Source organism: Nannospalax galili, unplaced genomic scaffold (assembly GCF_000622305.1).
Source record: "Nannospalax galili isolate Female #2095 unplaced genomic scaffold, S.galili_v1.0 scaffold286, whole genome shotgun sequence".
Lineage (NCBI taxonomy): Eukaryota > Metazoa > Chordata > Mammalia > Rodentia > Spalacidae > Nannospalax > Nannospalax galili.
In genome coordinates this window covers 2,366,429-2,386,168 of record NW_008359442.1, presented here as the reverse complement: position 1 = coordinate 2,386,168, position 19,740 = coordinate 2,366,429, and the positions used below count along the sequence as shown (strand labels likewise).

At 40.4% G+C, this 19,740-nt stretch overlaps 1 protein-coding gene across 2 annotated transcripts in view; it reads left to right on the top strand.

The window, feature by feature from the left end:
* Eml6 (EMAP like 6) overlaps positions 1 to 19,740 on the top strand; it is a 332,332-nt gene that overhangs the window by 199,492 nt on the left and 113,100 nt on the right. For both annotated transcript variants that reach the window (XM_029558630.1, XM_017795582.2), the window contains exons 12-16: positions 5,750 to 5,917; positions 6,695 to 6,801; positions 11,880 to 11,998; positions 14,826 to 15,012; positions 17,470 to 17,575. In XM_029558630.1, coding sequence (XP_029414490.1) covers positions 5,750 to 5,917; positions 6,695 to 6,801; positions 11,880 to 11,998; positions 14,826 to 15,012; positions 17,470 to 17,575 — 687 coding nt within the window. The remainder of the gene's footprint in view (positions 1 to 5,749; positions 5,918 to 6,694; positions 6,802 to 11,879; positions 11,999 to 14,825; positions 15,013 to 17,469; positions 17,576 to 19,740) is intronic.

Sequence of the window (19,740 nt, the reverse complement as noted above, 5' to 3'; positions counted from 1 at the left end):
ATGAGAATAAATATTCAAAATTTATATCCCATTTTTAGGTTCTGTTAAGATCTCATCATTAAACTTTTTTGTGCTTCCCAGCTACTTGTGCTTATCCATGGAAAAGCTAAGTAGGTCTTCTTCAACACAATTAAAAGTGGTGGTTCTGCAACTTGTGGATACCTTATCATAAGACTGATTTTGCAAACCAAATTTTCAAGACTGTAGTAAGTGAACTTTTGAGAGAGAGTTCGATTCAAAACAACTTTCTTGCAGTCAGGTTTTCTTGTTTTTGTTTGGAATTGTCACTCTGTGTGACACCTTTAGGTTTTGAAGACTGATTGAATTGACCATATAATGATCTTGTTCTTCCTTTGTATGTTTAGAGAGAGCCCAAATATGGGCTCTCCTGACTCCTCTACTGCACCCTGAAAGCATGATCTGAGGAAAGTCATCTGCAGAGACGCGCTGCTACCTGGAAACTTTCACTTGAATGATGGTTTTTTTTTTTTTTTGTCTTTTTGAAGCAGAGTCTCTCTGTAGCCCCAGCTGTCTTGGAACTCACTATGTAGACCAGGCTGGCCTTGAACTCACAGAGATCTGCCTGCCTCTGCCTCCTAAGTGCTGGGACTACAGGCGTGCACCACCACGCCTGGCTCACTCGAATGATTTTTAAATTAAGCAAGGAAAGGGATTGAAAAATGTAATCAGAAAGTCATTTTCAGCTAGCTGGCAGTTTTGAAGCAGTGACAATTACATTATAAGACGGAACATAAAATGCATAGCAAAAACACCATGACTTAGACTTGACAGAGTGGCCATCAGCCTAAAATGCACAAAATTACTTCAGTGTGCCAAATTCAAATTCCCTCTCTGTCTGCTCAATGGACGTTTTGGGTAATAGGGCATAACTTGTTGAAATTAACATGCATCTGGAGGGGATGTTGGGTAAGTTGGAAGGTATCTGGGAATTCAGAATTCAGAAAAGTCCCATAAGGTCAGAAGCAATTTACTGGTCACCAGTATACTGACTCAAGAGTAATGTGAACTCAATGAGAGTTGGTATCTTCTGTGTACTTTGAAACTTTGTGATGTGGATGTGAGTCTGGAAGTATGGATCTCTTTTAGAGTTGGGGAGTGTGTGTGTGTGTGTGTGTGTGTGTGTGTGTGTGTAGTGTTGTCTGTCAAGTCACTCATATATGAAGAGTGCACAAAGTACACAGAGGGCCACTGAGTGAATGAGGACAGATGGACAGCAGGTTGACATGATAATAGTGACTCCCCCTCTTTCCCTAGCTATCTGTCCAGATGTCCAGTCCTCATAGCAAACTGACTTCTACCTTGTATGACATACAGTTTATAAATCTTGTAATTTTACCTGAGACTTTCAATCTTTTGTGCCCAAACTGTTGGTGTGAAGTTAATACAATTGTGTGGGACTCTTGGTATGAATAACAGTTGATGTAACTTGTCTCTCTGAACTAGGATATCAGTGGCAAATGGTCCCAAGTTGTGAACTTGAAGAAAGATGGTGTATTAGTTACTTGTCTGTTGCTGTGATAGAAACACTGACCAAAGCAACTTATAGAAGGAAGAATTTGTTTAGCTTATGGTTCAGAGGGGGCACGAGTCCATCATGTTGGGGAGGCATGGTTGCAGAGGTGACTGGAGGAGGAGCAGAAACTAAGCTCTCACATCTTCAAGCAGGCACAGGAGGCAAAAGAGCAACTTGAGATCCAGCAAGGCTCAAGAACTCTTTAAGCCCAACCCCAGTGACATGTTTCCTCCAGCACAGTCATACCTTTTAAGACCTCCCAAAACAGTGCGACCAACTGGGGACAGAAATGTCCAAATACTTGGAGCCTATGGGGGACATTCCGATTCAAACCACCACAGATGGATATGTGCAGAGGCTGATGACCATGAGCAAGTGTGGGGGACTGAACAGACATGATAGTTTTCCATTGTGACCAAATAGAACTCAGCCAAACCAATTTGGAATTATACATATGTATTTATTCTGTTGCATAGTAATTAGACATAAGTATCCTACAGTTAATAAACATTACTGAAATGTTATTTTGACACAGCTAAAGCAATTTATTTTTCTTATTTTGACAGTTTTCAAATCCTTGAAAATTACAACTGACTTTTCGCAAGTCCAAGTAGACCACATCCTGTGTGACTGCCTCACAGTCACAGGGCAGAGGGGAAATCCAAAGCCTTGCTCACTCTCACGTCTCACCATCCTTACTCCAAGGGGATGTTAAAGGCTGGGGCTCATGTTTGAACCATGTGCTCTCATTCTTTAAGCCTTTTCACACATGGGCTCACACACAGAGGCCTGGGATAACTACTTCTGACAAGTGTCCTGGGTGTTGTGAACTTGAGCTATAGAAACCTGAGACTGTGGAGGGGGAGGAGTTGACCTTCAGCACAGCAGCACAGAAAGACTGGAGCACAGAGAATGGAAAGAGGATAATACCCACGAGGTTAGAGAGGACCAAAGGGCCTGTAGTGTAAAGAGCCTTGTCGCTGCTGCCCGAAACTTGGGTCTTGTGTTTGTGCAGTAAAAAACTGCTGAGGTTATAAATGGGGAAGTGACACGACCAGTTTAAGTCTTTGAAAGATCACTTTGATGCTGTGTGAAATAGGTTTAGGAAGAGTTTGCCTAAGAGATGATGTGGCTAGGAACAGGTGCCAAGATAAATATTTGGTTTAGATAGTTTTCAGGTAATACTGAAGCTTTCATTGCTAGACTAGATGTGGCAATAGAGGCAGCAAAAAAAAACGGAAAAAAAAAAAAAAAAAAAAAAAAAAAAAAAAAAGATCATTGATGATGGCTCCTAACTTTGAGGTCTGAGCAGTGGGGTAGAAGGTGGCACTGTGTACAGAGATGGGAAAATGAGGAAAGGCAGCTTATGTGGGGTAAGAGGAGGAGGAGAAGGGAGTCCCTCAGTCTGTCTTGTCCATGGCAAGTTCAAGGCCTGTTAGACACCCAAGCAGACACAGCACATAGGCTATTGGCACTCTATGGAGAGTTCAAGGCTGGAGATGACCATTTAGCAGTCATGGGGCACGTGGAAAGTTTCTGAAACCATGAAGATGTCAGTAGAGAAGAGATCAAGGCTGAGACCCAAGTCCTCCTTATGGTACAAAATCTTAATCACTATGCCAAGGAAAGCTTTAGGACATCCCTCTGAGGTGCCTTATTTGATAAATGTGTTAAGTGCCTTGCTAGAATGTGAAAATACACCAATACAGAAAGCACAAATACCTGTTATCATGGAGCCTTCATTCTACTGTGGGAAAAGGGTGAATACAAAACAATAAATACGTCTGGCGGTAAGAAATGCTGTCAAGAGAAATAAAGCAGGCGATAGGAGTAGAGCATGCTGGGCAGAAGAGCATAGTGTTACTGTCTCTAATAATGTGATCAAAGAGGGGCTCACTGTTGGGGTTTCATTTGGTAGAAACATGAAGGAATGAAGGAAGCAGACATTCAGGTATCCAGGGAAAGCATATTCCAGGGAGACTACAGCAAATGTGAGACCTGCAGGCAGAGAGTATCTGGCATGCTTGAAGATGTGCAAAGGGACCAGTGTGCCTGAAGCAGACCAGGCAAGGAAGAGAGTGCAGAGCATAAGATGAGAACAGCAAGGGCTAATTATCAGTGATGTGCTTTCTCGGGGTCAGGAACTAGCCTTTCGAAGCCCATCAGCTATCTACTGCTGCATAGCAAGTGTACCTCCAAATTTAGAAAACATTTCCGATCTCTGGTTTTTTGGGGGACAGTGGCGGGTGGGGGATAAGGGATTAGACAGGAGCATGTCTGTGGCCAATAGGCAGCCTAGCTATGTGTTTCTATTTCAAGATCTCTCATAAGGTTATAGTCATCTGAGGCTAGACTGAGGCCAGGTTTGCTTCTTCTCATTAGCATGGCTCTCAACTGAAGGCCCCAGTTTCCTGCTTACTAACTTCTCCATAGACCGAGTGTCCTTAGGATGTAGCATGGCCCAGTCTACCAAGAATGACTGTAATGGCTTCTGAGTCTTCTTTGATGCCACACACCTTCTCTTTTGCCACTTTTATTTGAACTCTACTCATTTTTATTTATATCAAGGAATCCTTAGATGTTTTCTTATACTACCTAAGAGACAGGTTAAATAATCTCTGTGCAGGAAAAAAGATAGCCCAACGTCTTAGGATCTACAGAGACTTGGGAAGATTGTTAAACTCTTAGCCAGCATTTCCAGATCCTAGCTGGAATCTGTCACTATCACCAACATTGATTTAGATGACACTTGGAAATAGGCAGCTTTGCTTCTGAGATCCACTGTGCTTTTTCTCTGCATGGCAGATTCCCATTAGTCGTTTTTGTTGAGGCCTAGCTGCCAGACATGCCCGTGAGAAAGAAAAAGGTAGTCGTTTTCACCTTGGTGTATGTGGAAATCATTACATTTCCAGTGGGTATTTGAATTTTAAACCTGTGATAGCTGATGGGGCTGGAGAGATGCTCAGTGGTTAAGAACACTGATTGTTCTTGCAGAAGACCTGGGTTTGAATCCCAGCACCCACATGGCAGCTAACAACTGTCTGTAACTCCAGTTCCAGGGGATCCGACGACCTCTTCTGTCCTCCGCAGCCATTGCACGACATGGGTGCACTTATCTACATGTAGGCAATACATGCACACACATAAAATAAAAATAATAAATAAATTTTTTAAAAACCTGTGATAGTTGAACAGATGGCTTATATCCTCCTCTGACAGGAATTTTATTGAGAGGAATTAATTGGAAGATGCAGAACTGTTTTAAACATAGAGATGACTAGTTTGTTGACCTGTGAAATGCCCTGTAATCTGTGGAGTTGTAGGCCTCTGTATGGTGAAATGGACCACGAGTACCTTTACTTTGCTGTGTTCTAAGCATACACAGAAACTTTATTGTAGCAGTTCAACCATAGATAGAGCTTTCAGTAGCTTTTATTACTGCCTTCACTGCCTGGGGCTGGTGTTTGCTGGGTAAAACAATTTAAGGGAAGGAGAAAAATATCTTTTCTCGTGACTCTGCATTCTCAGGACTCCAAATAATAACTCGTCTCTAATTTTCATAGAATTATTTTTGTTCCTTGTCTGTATAAAATTGCCTGTTTTCTTGGGAGGCAGAGGCAGGCAGATCTCTGAGTTCAAGGCCAGCCTGGTCTACATAGTAAGTTCCAGGCCAGCTGGGGCTACAGAGAGACCCTGTCTCAAAAAAGACCAAAAAAAAATTGCCTGCTTTATCTCTCATTTAAATTAAGGATGGGTAACATATTAATTTTTTATCATTTAGTTTTGGTATCATTGAAACTAAGAATTATTTGGAGCAGGTTCAGATGTGCCTTTAGCTATGGAGATTAAATTATTATTATTTGAGAAAGGGTCTTACTATGTAGTACTAGCTGGCCTGGAACTCAATATAGGGACCAGACTGGCCTCAGACTCAAAGAGAGCTGGCTGCCTCTGCCTCCTGAGTACTAGGATTAAAGGTGTGTACCACCATACCCAACTGGAGCTTAAATTTTAAGAACCCCTCCGGAGATTAATGCATAATGGAATAATTGGGATATCTTTTGAAGTACTTGCTTATTTATTTATTATAATATGTAAGACTAAAAATGCTTTTCTGATATGTTTACATTTTCAATTTGATGTGACTAGGAATATGATTTCTTTTTAACCAGTGAATTTTTTTTTGATATAACTAATCTCAAAATGCCTTTTCAGGAGCCAAATTTAGAAAGTATGTTGGCCATTCTGCACATGTCACAAACGTTCGCTGGTCCCATGACTTCCAGTGGGTGTTAAGCACAGGAGGAGCTGACCATTCCGTTTTTCAGTGGAGGTTTATTCCGGAAGGTGTCAGTGACAGCATACTGGAAACCACACCCCAGGGTAAAACTGGTCATAACTTTTCAATGTCTCTTTTTCTATAAACACTTCAAGGAATGTTCTAATATCTATTCTGGAGCTAAACAGCTAATGCAGTTTTGAAAAATCTATTCATATAATAAATTTTAAGAATTAAAACTTCAGAGATCAATATAGATTAGTTAAATAATTGTCTTTGAAGAATTTTGCTTATACCAAATGCAGGCTGAAGATTTAAGGTTTAAAATAGAACCTTTGAAGATAACATGTATTTCTGCCTCTTAGGAAGACCAAAGCAGACAGTGGGCCTGCTCCATCAGCATGTGAAGTGACAGGGCAACTTTAGGAATACAAGTTACTTCCAGAAAGGAGTGTGGTGGTGCATGCTTTTAATCCCAGCACTTGGGAGGCAGAGGCAGGCAGATCTTTATGAGATTGAGGCCAGTCTGGTCTATATAGTGAGTTCCAGGCCAAGTGGGGCTACAGGGAGACCCTGTCTCAAAAAACAAAAACAGAAAGGAATTCAGAAAATGGTTCACAGTGGGAGGCCAGGTGATCCAATTCAATGGGTAGAATCATTGAGATGTCAGTAGAAATAAGTAGGTCATAAAGTGAACAGTAATTTGAGTAGACATGTTTCATGAGATGATCTGTAGTGGTCTTGACCATAGCAATTTCCAGTGTTTGGTGGGCTTGTTGAAAAGCTGAGGGTTGGCCAGGGAGGAAGAAACTACTTGTAATATTCTTCTGCTATTTAGTATCAGCATTTTTTCTTGCTTCTTGTGGGTTACATTTCTGCAGAAGGTGGCACAGATTCCTACAGTGAAGAATCTGACTCAGATTTGTCTGATGTTCCTGAACTGGACTCTGATATCGAGCAAGAAACTCAAATCAATTACGATCGTCAGGTCAGTATAGATAGAACAAGAGCCTGGATCCCATTGGATTTGAACATTGCCTTGAAAATAGCTGATACTTACACAGAAGGTTAACAACAAAACTTCTACCAGATCACTAAAGAAAATTAAACCGTAGATGGTAGTTTCAGTTTCCAAACTGAACCCTGAACTTTTGGGGTTTTTGATGTAAAGTTTAAAAATATATATACTTGCAGCTGGGTGTGGTGGCACACACCTTTAATCCCAGCACTCCGGAGCAGTGGCAGGTGGATCTCTGTGAGATCAAGGCCAGCCTGGTCTACATAAGGAGTTCCAGGCCACCTGGGAGACCCTGTCTCAAAAAGACAAATATACATATATACATATATATATACATACACACTTGCATAATTTCTATTTTTGCAAAAATATGTGTGTAACATACACAGTTGTTAATTATTTCAGAAAATCATAAAAGTTTGTATTTAGAATGGGTACCTCCCAGGAGTGGTAGTCTACATGGGAATGTTACCTTCATTTCTCTCTCAACTCAAGGCAGCCTTTATCTGTTTATTTAAAGTAAGCCCAATTACAATGTGCATTCTCTCTCCAGTCAGAACTCACTTCTAGTATAAAAGTTTGTTAATTTGATCCTTTTTTTCCTGAAGTTAGCATCTTATTTTAACAATTGTTAGGAACTATGAAACCATTGCTCCAGAAGACTCCAGATACACACCACTTTGCCAGGCGGTAACCATAAATGTTCCATTTCTTCCCTGTCCTTTTTACAGTTGACATGTGTATGTAGGTGTGTGAAACAGGATCTGTACATGAATGTGGAGTGAATAAGACATCAGATCCCAGATACGTCAGCTGTCAGTACTGTCCAGGGAGATGTATCAGATAGACCTATGGCAGCTTCCACACACTTTGCGTGCCACATTTAAACCCTGAGGGTTAAGTAACTTGCCTCTTCCATGTGGTTGCCATGTTAAGATAAGAATGCTGATCTAGTCTTCTCTCCACATTCTTCTTGGTTTGACTCCATGTAAGCACCAAATTACAGCTTTTGAGGTCATTGTATATTTTTTTCTTTATATAGTCATTACTTACTGATTCAGTGTTTAGAAAATTAGATTAGTACATTGGTAGTACAGCTTGCAGTTTAGGTCAGCATCATGTTAGATCAGCTTGACTGTGTATTGACAAGTGTATTATGCTGCACTAAAAAGGATTTGGAAGGAAACCATTACTGTGAGAATATTATACATATACTAAACAACATACCCAAGGGAAGTGAAACTTAAGCAAAATGGACTTAAGATTTAGGTGGGAATGCCATTTTGTTTAATTGGAAGACTTCTGTTTAATGATGCTAGGAAACAATGAAAAGGCATGATCACACTGAAATCCATGGGCAGCATTGAAATCCATGTCTTGGATGGTCAGTATTAAAATCCTTGCCCCAGATAGGCAGCATTAAAATCCATGTCCTGAATGGGCAGTATTGAAATCCATGCCCAAGACTTGCATATTCTCCATGATGTCACCTTTTAGTGCTTCCATACATACTGATTTACATTTGCAACATTTCCAAGTTATTCCTGAATAAGGATTTTTTTTAATTATTTAATAACCACATGATTAGAAGCATTTCATTACAGCGTTAACATATTCAATAACAATTTCCAGAGCAAAGATGCTTCTCTTTCAAAATTAGCTGTAAATTTTGAGGTTCACAGTTAAATTAATACAGTTATACAATATTGAACTCAGTATAACCCTTATAAGACATAAAATTGAATGAGGTTTTAACTTTTTTTTTAAATTACAACATAGAATAAGTAGATTTAATAAATGTTTATAGCATATTTCATCCAACAGCTGTGGAATATACATTCTTTTCAGCAGTCCAGGTAACTTTTTCTAAAATAAATCATATTTTTTTTATTCTTATTCTTTTATGAAGTTAGTTAAAAATTAATGAACAAGAAATTAAAGAGACTGCGCTGCAATTAAGTTAGAATATTCTAACTGGAAAACAATTACTGTGAAACTATTTACATTCTCATAGAATTATAAACATTTCTCAAGGAATACTTTACAGCACAACTTTTTTTTTTTCATACAGAAGAATTCATTCCAAAGCAATTGACATTGAGACGTTTTCACATGCATTTCTAATCTCTATATGCATGACTATCACTGGTCATAGTCGCCCACCTTCTGAGCTCCTCGGCATCTGAGCATGAATACAAACTCGTCAGATAGACAGACTTCCTCTCCCACTAGAGGCTCCATACTCTGCCATCTCTGTCACTGTCCACTGTGTTGTCAGCACCCTCATCCATTCCCCCCTGTCTGCCCTTCTGGTAAATCTAGTCAGCCAGAGGTCCCTGTTCCAGGAGGGTCAGCTGTTCCTCATCTACGGCAATCCACTGTCAGTATTCCTTTGGATAGAATTGGGGTCTGCTGTTCATTTTTCCTGTAGTATGTTGGCTTACTGTCTGGAAGAGCCTTTATCTATCCTAGCCAACAACTCGACTGAAGGTATCACCTGTCTGGCTTTGCTGTTTGTCGAGTAACTTTTAGTTATGTATATGTATGCTCTTATGATATTATGTTGGCCCCTTTAATCTTTGGTTATACTTCCCTTTTGGGTGTTTAAGGACATACAATTGGACCAGATAAACTGATTTGTTTTTACTCTTGAGGTCGTTAGAGGATTTGTTCCTCAGGGGTCCCATGGGGTTGGGAGGAGCCCCTGGCTCCTTTCTTTTTCCATACATACTGATTTACATTTGCAACATTTCCAAGTTATTCCTGAATAAGGATTTTTATTCTGTTCTATAGATAAGAAATTGAGGCCCATAGGTGTGTGTATTAGTCACTTTTCTGTTGCTGTGATAGAAACACTGACCTAAGCAATTTATAGAAGGAAGAGTTTATTTGAGCTTACAGTTCCAGGGGAATTACAGTCTGTCATGGCAGGGAGGCATGGTGGCTGGGGGTCGCTGGAGCAGGAGCAGCAGAAGCTAAGTTCTCACGTCATCACATAGGCACAGGAAGAAAGAGAGCAACTGGAGATCTGGCAAGGCTTAAGAACTCTCTAAGCCCACCCCCAGTGATGTGTTTCCTCCAAGATAGCCACACCTTCTAAAACCTCCCAAAACAGCACCATCATCTGGGGATAAAATGTCCAAACACTTGGAGCCTATTGGGAACTTTTCATTCAAACCACCATAATGTGATAACTGATCATCTCAGAAGTAGAAATAACCCTAGAATTCAGTGCTCTAAAGTAAATAGTTGATGACTTCCTCAAAACCCTCATGAGTTCAGATGAATAGTCATTATACCTAAAAGTTAGTTCATTATGGGGGCTGGAGAGATGGCTCAGCAGTTAAGAACACTAGCTGTTCTTGTAGAGGACCCAGGTTCAATTCCCAGTACACACATGGCACTGACAACTGTCTGTAACTCCAGCTCCAGGGAATCCAATGCACTCTTCTAACCTTCTCAGGCATTATATAACACAGGTGCACTTACATGCATGCACTCATATACATAAAGAAAGCTCATTATATCAAAAATAAAACAGTAATCTTCTGACTTTTTTAAATGGCTATGGTCAAAAGAAATTATTATATTTCATGATATTTTTAGCAATAGTTGGTCAAATAAAAAATTTCCTTCCTGAAGACAAGAAATTACTAATGTATTATATTGTTTTTACTGTGTTAAACTGACATTTGGAGGTGGGAATTGGTTTAGACCTGGTCTCCCTGTAATCCCAAATGGAACTCACTATGTAGACCAGGCTGGTCTTGATCTCACAGAGATCCATCTGCCTCTGCCTCTCAAGTGCTGTGATTAAAAGCATGTGCTACCATGCCCAGCTCAAACTGACAATTTTTGATAGAACATAAAAGCATGGTAAATAACAGGTTTTATTTTTATGTATATTTAAACTGTAGAAAATGCTCTTTCTTCAGCAAACCTTATGTCTTACATTAGACCAACAGAATAAGCTGTGCTCTGTATTTCAGAGTCAGAGCTGTCAAAACCATGAGGCCAGGAAAGGAAGAAAACTCCAAAGAACAATTTTAGGAAAAAATAATGACTCTTGAAATCCCCATTGTACAAATGTCAGAAGCATCAAGAGATTTCTTGTCTTACAGAAATTAAATATAGTCAAGTAATAAATCTGTTTTCTTTCTTATTTACTACTGTATCAACTTTATTTTCCGGATATACTTACCTAAGAAAGTAAATAACAGAGAGATGGCTCGGTGGTTAAGAGCAGTGACTGTTCTTGCAGAGGACCTGGGTTTGAATCCCAGCACCCACATGGCAGCTAACAGTCATCTGTAACTCCAGTTCCAGAGCATCTGATGCCCTCTCTGTCCTCCACAAGCACTACATGACATAGGTGCACTTACACAAGTGTAGGCAGAACACTCATACACATAAAGTAAAAAAAAAAAAAAAAAAGTAAATAAAAACCTCATAAGAAAGTAATAAATCAAGGGGAGAAAGGAAATTATCTTAAATCTCATGCATTTGAAAAATATTTCATGTCAGTTCGGTTCGTTAAGGAAAAGTGCTATCGATCCCATGTTGCATAAACATTATATTGAAGCAATTGACAATTTTCTGACAATGCCAAGTGTGGTGGTTTGAATGAAAATGTCCCCCATAGGCTCCAAGTATTTGGACATTTTGTCCCCAGTTGGTGGCGCTGTTTTGGGAGGTCTTAGAAGGTGTGGCTATCCTGGAGGAAGCACATCACTGGGGGTGGGCTTAGAGAGTTCTTAAGCCTTCCTAGATCTCTGGTCAGTCTCTCTTGCTTCTTGTGCCTGTGTGATGATGTGAGAACTTAGCTTCTGCTGCTCCTGCTCCAGCCACCTCCAGCCACCATGACTCCCTGTCATGATGAACTGTAATTCCCCTGGAACTGTAAGTTCAAATAAACTCTTCCTTCTATAAATTGCTTGGGTCAGTGTTTCTATCACAGTAAGAGAAAAGTGACTAATACACCAAGATACTAACTCGTGTTTGAAGCCTGAAAAAGGATGATTAGCTAAATATTTTTGTTGTGCTCGAAGGTTTACAAAGAAGATCTACCTCAGCTAAAGCAACAAAGTAAAGAGAAAACCCATGCAGTGCCCTTCCTCAAGCGGGACAAGGCTCCTGAGGACAGCTTGAAACTCCAGTTCATTCACGGGTAGGTGGCCCATCCCAGGGACCCTTGCTTCCTTCCTGTCTCTGCCAAGTCTGTCAGTCTCACTGTCAGGCTAAGAAGTCCTTCTTCTAAATGCTCTTCTCCCATCCCTCTGGCTGACATCTTCACTGACTGTCTAGCTTTTGCAGTCCGTGTGCTGTGAACTGGGGGCCTGGTGTTCTTCATGTGGTCCCCTACGGCAGCCACCACTGATGGTCACCATCTGTGTCCTCTGTTCCCAGGCTCTGGTTTCCCAGCCCTCTGTTCTGTTTGCTAGATCCACCCTAGGACAATGTTTACTTCAGACAAGATACAATCAAGATAATTTTGAATTTTGTAAAATTACATATATATTTCAAATTGACACCTAAGTATTTTCAATGTCAGTTTAAATGGTTGAGAAAAATATAAATATATCTGGTGCATTTTAAATACCTCAGCTATTTAGATGTATTCATTAGAACCTAAATGCCTTGTTTCATTCCTATTGTTATCAACTTAAAAATACAATAATAATTATATCATGGGACTATTTCATTACTCATGTTTTTATGTAAGCTTATGTCTATTCTAATTCTCCCATAAAATTTTATCTTTGGGGCTGGAGAGATGACTCAGTGGTTAAGAGCATTGGCTGCTCTTTCTTGTAGAGGACCGGGGTTTGAATCCCAGCACACACATGGAGGCTAACACTTGTCCACAACTCCAGTTCCAGGGACTCCAATGCCCTCTTCTGATCTCTGCAGGCATTACACAGCATGGGTGCACTTACACACATGTAGGCAATACACTCATGCACATAAAATAAAAATAAAATATTAAAAAAAAATAAGTTTGCACACCTTTAATCCCAGCACTTGGGAGGCAGAGGCAGGTGGATCTCTGTGAGTTCGAGGCCAGCCTGGTCTACATAGTGAGTTCCAGGACAGCTGGGGCTACAGGGAGACCCTGTCTCAAAAAGACAAAAAAAAAAAAATTCATGTTTTTAAGGGCTGGAGAGATGGCTCAGCGGTTAAGAACACTGGCTGTTCTTGCAGAAGACTTGGGTTTGAATCCCAGCACCCACATGGCAGCTAACAGCTGTCCGTAACTCTGGTTCCAGGGGATCCAACAGCCTCTTCTGTCCTCTGTGGGCATTACACGACATGGGTGCACTTACCTACATGCAGGCAATACACACATACACATAAAATAAAAATAATAAGGTATTTTTTAAAAATTTCATGTTTTTATTTAAAAAAAAAAGAAGCCTGAAATTCAGTTCAATTTAAATTTTATTTCCTGTAACTTTGGGCTTTGTCTAATATAGTATCCACTAGTGATGCTGGATGACTGAGCACTAGAGGGCCAGTGAGCTGGCCCAGCAGTAAAGAAAGATGCTTGCCTCCAAGCCTGATAACCTGAGTTTAATCTCGATCTTCAATACCTGCGTGGTAGAAAGAGAAAACTGACTCCTACAAGTTGTCCTCTGACCTCCGTGCACACACATACACACAAAGAAGTAAAATGTAATAAAATACTTCTAAAGTAACATGGCTAGTCTGAAATGAGACGTGTAGAGTGTGTAAAATAAACTTCAGTTTTAAAGACATAGCAGAAAAAAAGATGAAATCTCAATGGTTGTCTTCTTCAGTCACTCTCCACATTCTTTTTTGGAGACAGAGTCTCTCACTGAACCTGGGGCTCATTCATTGGCTAGACTGTCTGGACAGCAAGCTCCAGAACCCCATTGCTGGGGTTACAGGGGCATGCCTTAAGAGGAGCACTGAGCACCGTCACACATAGCTTTTTACCTGGGTGCTAGGAATCTGAACTAAGGGGCTCATGCTCGAGCAGCAAGCACTTGACTGACTTAGCCTTCTGCCCAGCCCACAAGGTGGGTTAAAGTTCAGGTATCTCCATTTATATAGTTTACTGCTAGCATGTAGTAGAGCTTAGCAGGGAGTCTATTCCCACTTTTCCTTTATATATATATAAGCATTTAATTTGCTCTCATAAATAGGTAAGAACAGAATTCCAATGTTTTTCAGTTTCCTAAACTCACCCTGCATCATAGGCTTTATTCAATAAAGTCTCTGTTAAGCAAGCAGCTAGAGATCACTTGATTTACAAAAGGATTTATTAGCCATTAAGAGTTATTCACTTGTATTTGTTCTTAATTCTGTGTATATGTGTGTCTGAGTTTGAGTATGTGCATGTGAGTACAGGTGCTGGTGGAGGCCAGAAGTATCATACGCCCCTGCAGCTGGAGTTATGGATGGTTGCAGATGGTTGTGAACTGATCTTGGGTCCTCTGCAAGAGCAGGACCATTGAGCCACTCACTGAGCCTTCTCCCCAGCCCTCACTTGTATTTTGAATTGTTTTGTTTTGTCACCCTGAAGGTGCCATGCCTCAAAGTAATAAACCAGATGGAAGAGATGGGGAAGGCAAGCCTAAGCCTCATCCCAGGGCTGTCTAAAGGAGGATTGATTTTATTTATGTGTTTGTTTACTGTTTATTTGTTTATTCATTTGGCATTTTGAGACAGGATCTTGTATTGCCCAGGCTAGCCTGGAACTTGCTATATATCTGAGGATGACCTTGAACTCATCTTCCTTGCCTCCACCTCCCGAGTGCTGGGTTGCACTGCCACTCCCTGAATAACTGCTTTTTAACAAAGATTATAGACTGTAGTTGAGGGTCTGAAAACAGATTCTGTGAAAATAGCCAGTACCCATGTGCCACTACTTGCTTGAGTTCATTACAACATACATGCTTTGCGTCTGACAACTCCTGCTCTTTTCATTTGCTGTTCCTTCAACCGCTATGTTTCTTGGACCTGTGCTTCAGTTATAGAGGCTACGACTGTAGGAACAACCTGTTCTACACACAAGCTGGAGAAGTGGTGTACCACATTGCTGCAGTTGCTGTTGTGTACAACAGGCAACAACACACCCAGAGGCTGTACCTGGGGCACGATGATGACATTCTCAGCCTGACCATCCATCCAGTGAAAGACTACGTGGCCACTGGGCAGGTGAGTGTCTCTCCCCTATGACCAGAGCTTAGCAAAAGAGAGGGGATATTTCATTTTGAATCCAGTTTACCTAGAACTAAAAAAAAAATATATAGTTGGTAGAAATAAATATGAGGCAGAAAGCTGAAGATTCTGAGAACAATGGATCATTCTATAATGGTGGGAGAATCAGCCAATTTGAGTTTGAGGGAGTCTCTTTTATATATATTATATATTTTTTATGAACATTTTTATATATTTGCTCATAATGTATATTTAAATTTTAGAACATGCTATATTTTTATTGTAACATCTAGGTTACGTCATTTTTGTAAAATTTAAAACTATGAGAATTTGGGGTCATTTAGTTTAGCTTGGAAAAAAACTAAATTTTACATGAATAGTTTGCGTGCATGTGGAGGTTGACATTGGGTGTCTTCCTTAATCTCTCTCCATCTTATTTTTTGAAACAAGGTCTCTGACTGAACCTGGAGCTCACGATTTGACTAGACTGACTAACCACAAGCCCAGATACCCTCCTGTTCCCACCTACCCAGTGCTTACAGGCTCACACTGCTGTGCCTGAATCTTTTTTTTTTTTTTTAAAGTATGGGTGCTAGGAATCAAACCCAAGTCCTCAAGCTACACAGCAAGCAGTTGACCGACTGAGCTGTCTCCCCAGCCCAGTAGTTTTTGAAGTGCCTAAACTTTGAATCGAGTCTGTAATTGAAAAGTTGCCCCAAATCAAGACCCTCTATTTGTCTGTTCATTTTGGAATAGAGAAGGGAGAACAGAAACACCAATTTAGTAAAAAAAAGTTTCAATTAAATTCATTTTTGAATCTATATTTTGAATTCATATTTTACTGGGAAAATGGTAAATTCACCAAAGAATTTTCAATTTCTGCTTTCTCAAATATGTGTATTTCTTTTTTTTTTTTTGGTTTTTATCACAGATTTTTAAAAAAGTTTTATGTGTATGGGTTTTTTATTTGCATGTCTGTAAGTGCACCATGTTCATGCAGTGCCCTCAGAGACCAGAAGAGGGCACCAGAGACCCTCGAACTGGAGTTACAAATTGTTGTTAGCCACCATGTTGGTGCTGGGAACCAAACCCTGGTCCTCCACAAGAGCAGCCAGTGCTCTTAACTGCTGATGTATTTCTCCAGCCCCTATCACAAATTGTTAGATGCAGATAATACTTCACCTAATATTTAATGTTTGAACTGCAACTTTCAAGAAAAATCTTCTGTTACCATGTCTAACTCGAGACAGTTAAACCCTGAGTGTTTCTGAGTTCTTGACCAATATAGTAGAAACTTTTGAGTAAGGTTCATACCCTGGGGTTCATGAGATATGAGAATGAAATTGAGAGCATGCTGGGAATCCAGCCCACAGGAATGGGCATTTGGGGGGAAGATCCATAGCTTTTCTACTGCTTGTAAAAGGATAGCAGTCCTCCAAAGGGCCACTGGTTTAGATACAGATTTGCTGCCCATCCAGGTGCAGATTATAGACCATCTATTCTGAGTTATCGGGCAGTAGTAAATTACACAAGCACTTGATTGTTACTTTGCCTTTTCACTTACACTTACTTTTATTGTCCATCTTATAAACAGATTATACTAGGCTTATGAGTATCTAACAATTTTCTTTTAAAAACAAAAGCAGAGTTGGTTCTTTGCATGTAACTCTGAGGAGATGCAGCACTCAGTAATTGATAGGAGGTAAACAGTACACCAGGAGCCACTGCTGGAGCACAGGCAGAGATGGTGGTGGCAGTGGTGGGGACCGGACTTCCACAGAACAGGGTAGGAGCTGCCTGTATTCTACTTGAGTATACCTGTAGCTTTACCTCCAATTTTCTCTTTTCACTGAACAGAGGTTTTGCCCTACATATTATAAGTGAGGAAAACAACTTTACTATTACAATGATCTCTATTATTAAAATTGATAGGATAGAAGCTTGTGTCCCTTCAGAATGAATCGACCTCGACTACAGATAGTCAAGACGTGTAATTTTAATTTCTTAGGGACAGGAGCGGATCCAGGCCTTCCAGCAGTGTGTGAAATAGTTGAGGGTGGGTAGAAATGTGCCGTGGACAGGGCCATGACAATATACGGGTGATTTCCTTAACTAAGAAGTGGAATATTGGTAGCATTTAGAAGGCAAGAGAGGGAAAGGTAAAAGCTAACTAACAAGAAGACAGCACAATGGACACTTAAGGCAGGGTCTTCAAAGTCCCTTCACAGAGAGCTGTGTGCCCAGCCAGGCTCTGCTCAAACTCCACTCTGTGCTGTGGCAAGCCTCCTAGATGCTTCAAGCTTGTTTCCGCATCTGGAAAATGCTGGGCTGAACTGGATTATTTCCACTAGTCCATAGTGTGTATGGCTTAATTTCTGAGCAGTGCTGAATCCCAAGGAACCAAAGCATTCCCATTATCATTAAGAAATAGTAACACTCATCCTGTGACTCCAGGTTGGACGAGATGCTGCTATTCATGTGTGGGATACACAAACCCTAAAATGTTTGTCGCTATTGAAAGGACAACATCAGAGAGGCGTATGTGCTCTCGATTTTTCAGGTAAGCTCCAAATTTCCACTAATGGCATGTAAGATGGGCCAATAGCTATATTTTTTTAAAAACATGTTTTACTTGGTTGAATTCTGTTTGCATGTCACCTATGCAGTCTGAGGCTGGAAGCCATGCTGAACACCTCACTAGGTGGCCTTTTTGTGGAAGAATGTGGCCTTTTGATTTCATATCCTTTCCTTGTCCTCTTAAGTTCCTCTCCTGAGTCATCACTCAGAGCTCACACTAAGTTCCTCATCTGCTTGAGTGATTTTAAATCAAGAAGGTTACTGTTGAAAGTCTTGGCTACAAACATCTGGCAAGTGACTAAGAATATCAGTTTTAAGCCAGGCATGATGGTTTATATCTGTAACTATAGCTCCTGTGAGGCTGAGGCAGGGTAGGATAGAATGATGAGTTAGAGTGAGTTCCAGGCTAGCCTGGGATACAGCATGTCTCAAAAGAGAAAAAAAGATCAATTTCACAATTTCATCTCCAAATAAGCACATTGCTTCTCACTTAAAATATAAAGAGCTAGAGGAAGAGCTACAAATCTGAGAAGGGCCACTTCATGAAACTGGTGCTTTCACATTATAAAAGAAGACCTGAAATTTTCCCTTTCCTGAATTTGTGGACACAGTGCTATAAAAATACTGATTGATGAATACCATTGTCTTTAGAGTAAGTTTTTCTGGAAGCTAGGTTATAGAAGATGCTACTGCCTAGAACGTTGGAATCATTTGAGTTGTAAAAAGTAGGTCAATAGAAAAAAGACCCTGACCTTTCTGCATGAGTTTGATTCTATAATTTCCCTTTTCTAAAGAGCATTCAGGTGTTCAATATGCCCCAAAATAGTAACTAAATTACAAGACTCCTCAATCTTCCCACTGTCCCTCCCTCTCTACTCCCCTTGTTCAAACCTTCAGTCACTCTTACCCATGCTGTTGTCCTGCTCCTGGGGGTGTAGCTCAGTGAGAGAGCACTTGCCTAGCATGTGCAAGGCCCTGAGTTTGATCCTCAGTACTACAAATAAATAGATAAAATGAAAGATAAATGAGAGAGGAGGAGAGGGGAGTGGGGAGGAGAGGGAGAGAATGAACGGACATGCATGAGACATCTAGATTGCTGAACTTTTTAAAGAGGAGAAAGTGTGGTAAGGAAATAAAATCCCTACTTCCTTAGTCCATCCTACCACTTCTGGAGTCTTCTGGAAGCACAGTTACCATTGCCACTATGGACTCCCCTTGGTTGGATGACTCAGGGATCCGGATGGAAATTGATGCCTTCCCTCATCTGCCTTCAACTTTCCTTTGCAGCATTTTCACCCACTAGCCTATTCGTGCCTCTTTGCTTTTCTCTGACTGTAGAGCCTGCGTGCTCTTCTGTTGTGTTCTGTTTATGATTTTTGCCAGACTGTTCCCACATGTCAGTTCCAGCCTACCATCCTTAAGGCATCCACCAGGCAGAGATAACCTGTCCCTTCTTCTCCATCTCTTAGTTCATTGGTGTCAGTGCTTTCGTGGAGCCTGTCAGGGGCCATGTGGTACTGTCATTTGGGCCAACACCTCCTGTGCCCTGTACATACAGTGAACTAATGGAGGCAGGAGCTCCACCATACGTGTTGTGCTGTGGACTTAGAATTTACTTTAAAAACAATGTCACGAATGAATGAACAAGTGAGGTGTTGCTTAATGAGCTTTGCCTTGCCTCTCATGTTACTACTAGAACTTCATATTGCAAACCTCATTCGGGCAAAAATTATCTGTATTTTCTTACCAATTGCAAAAAAGGGCAGCAATTTTTTTCTCTAACTTTCAGATTCTCACATACTGTAAACTACTACACAAATGAGTTGTCATATTATTAGTGAAAGTTTTCCACTACTTATCGTTATTGAATTAGTGAAAATAAGAATGAACAGTTTAGATGTGTACTGGTAGGCCTGTGAGGTGGGAGAAGGCCTGAGAACTGAGGGAGAGAACTGCTTAACATCACACCTGCAAGTTGAATGCTATGACAACACCTTCAGTGAACAGTGATTGCAAAGTCTTGGGCTTCCGCAAGTTTGATGGCATACAGTTTTAGAGTAAATGTGCCATGTGTCCTTGATAAAGCAGTAAAATCTAAAAGAAGCTATTATTTTTGTTCATATATAGTTTTTAAAAATATTTATTATT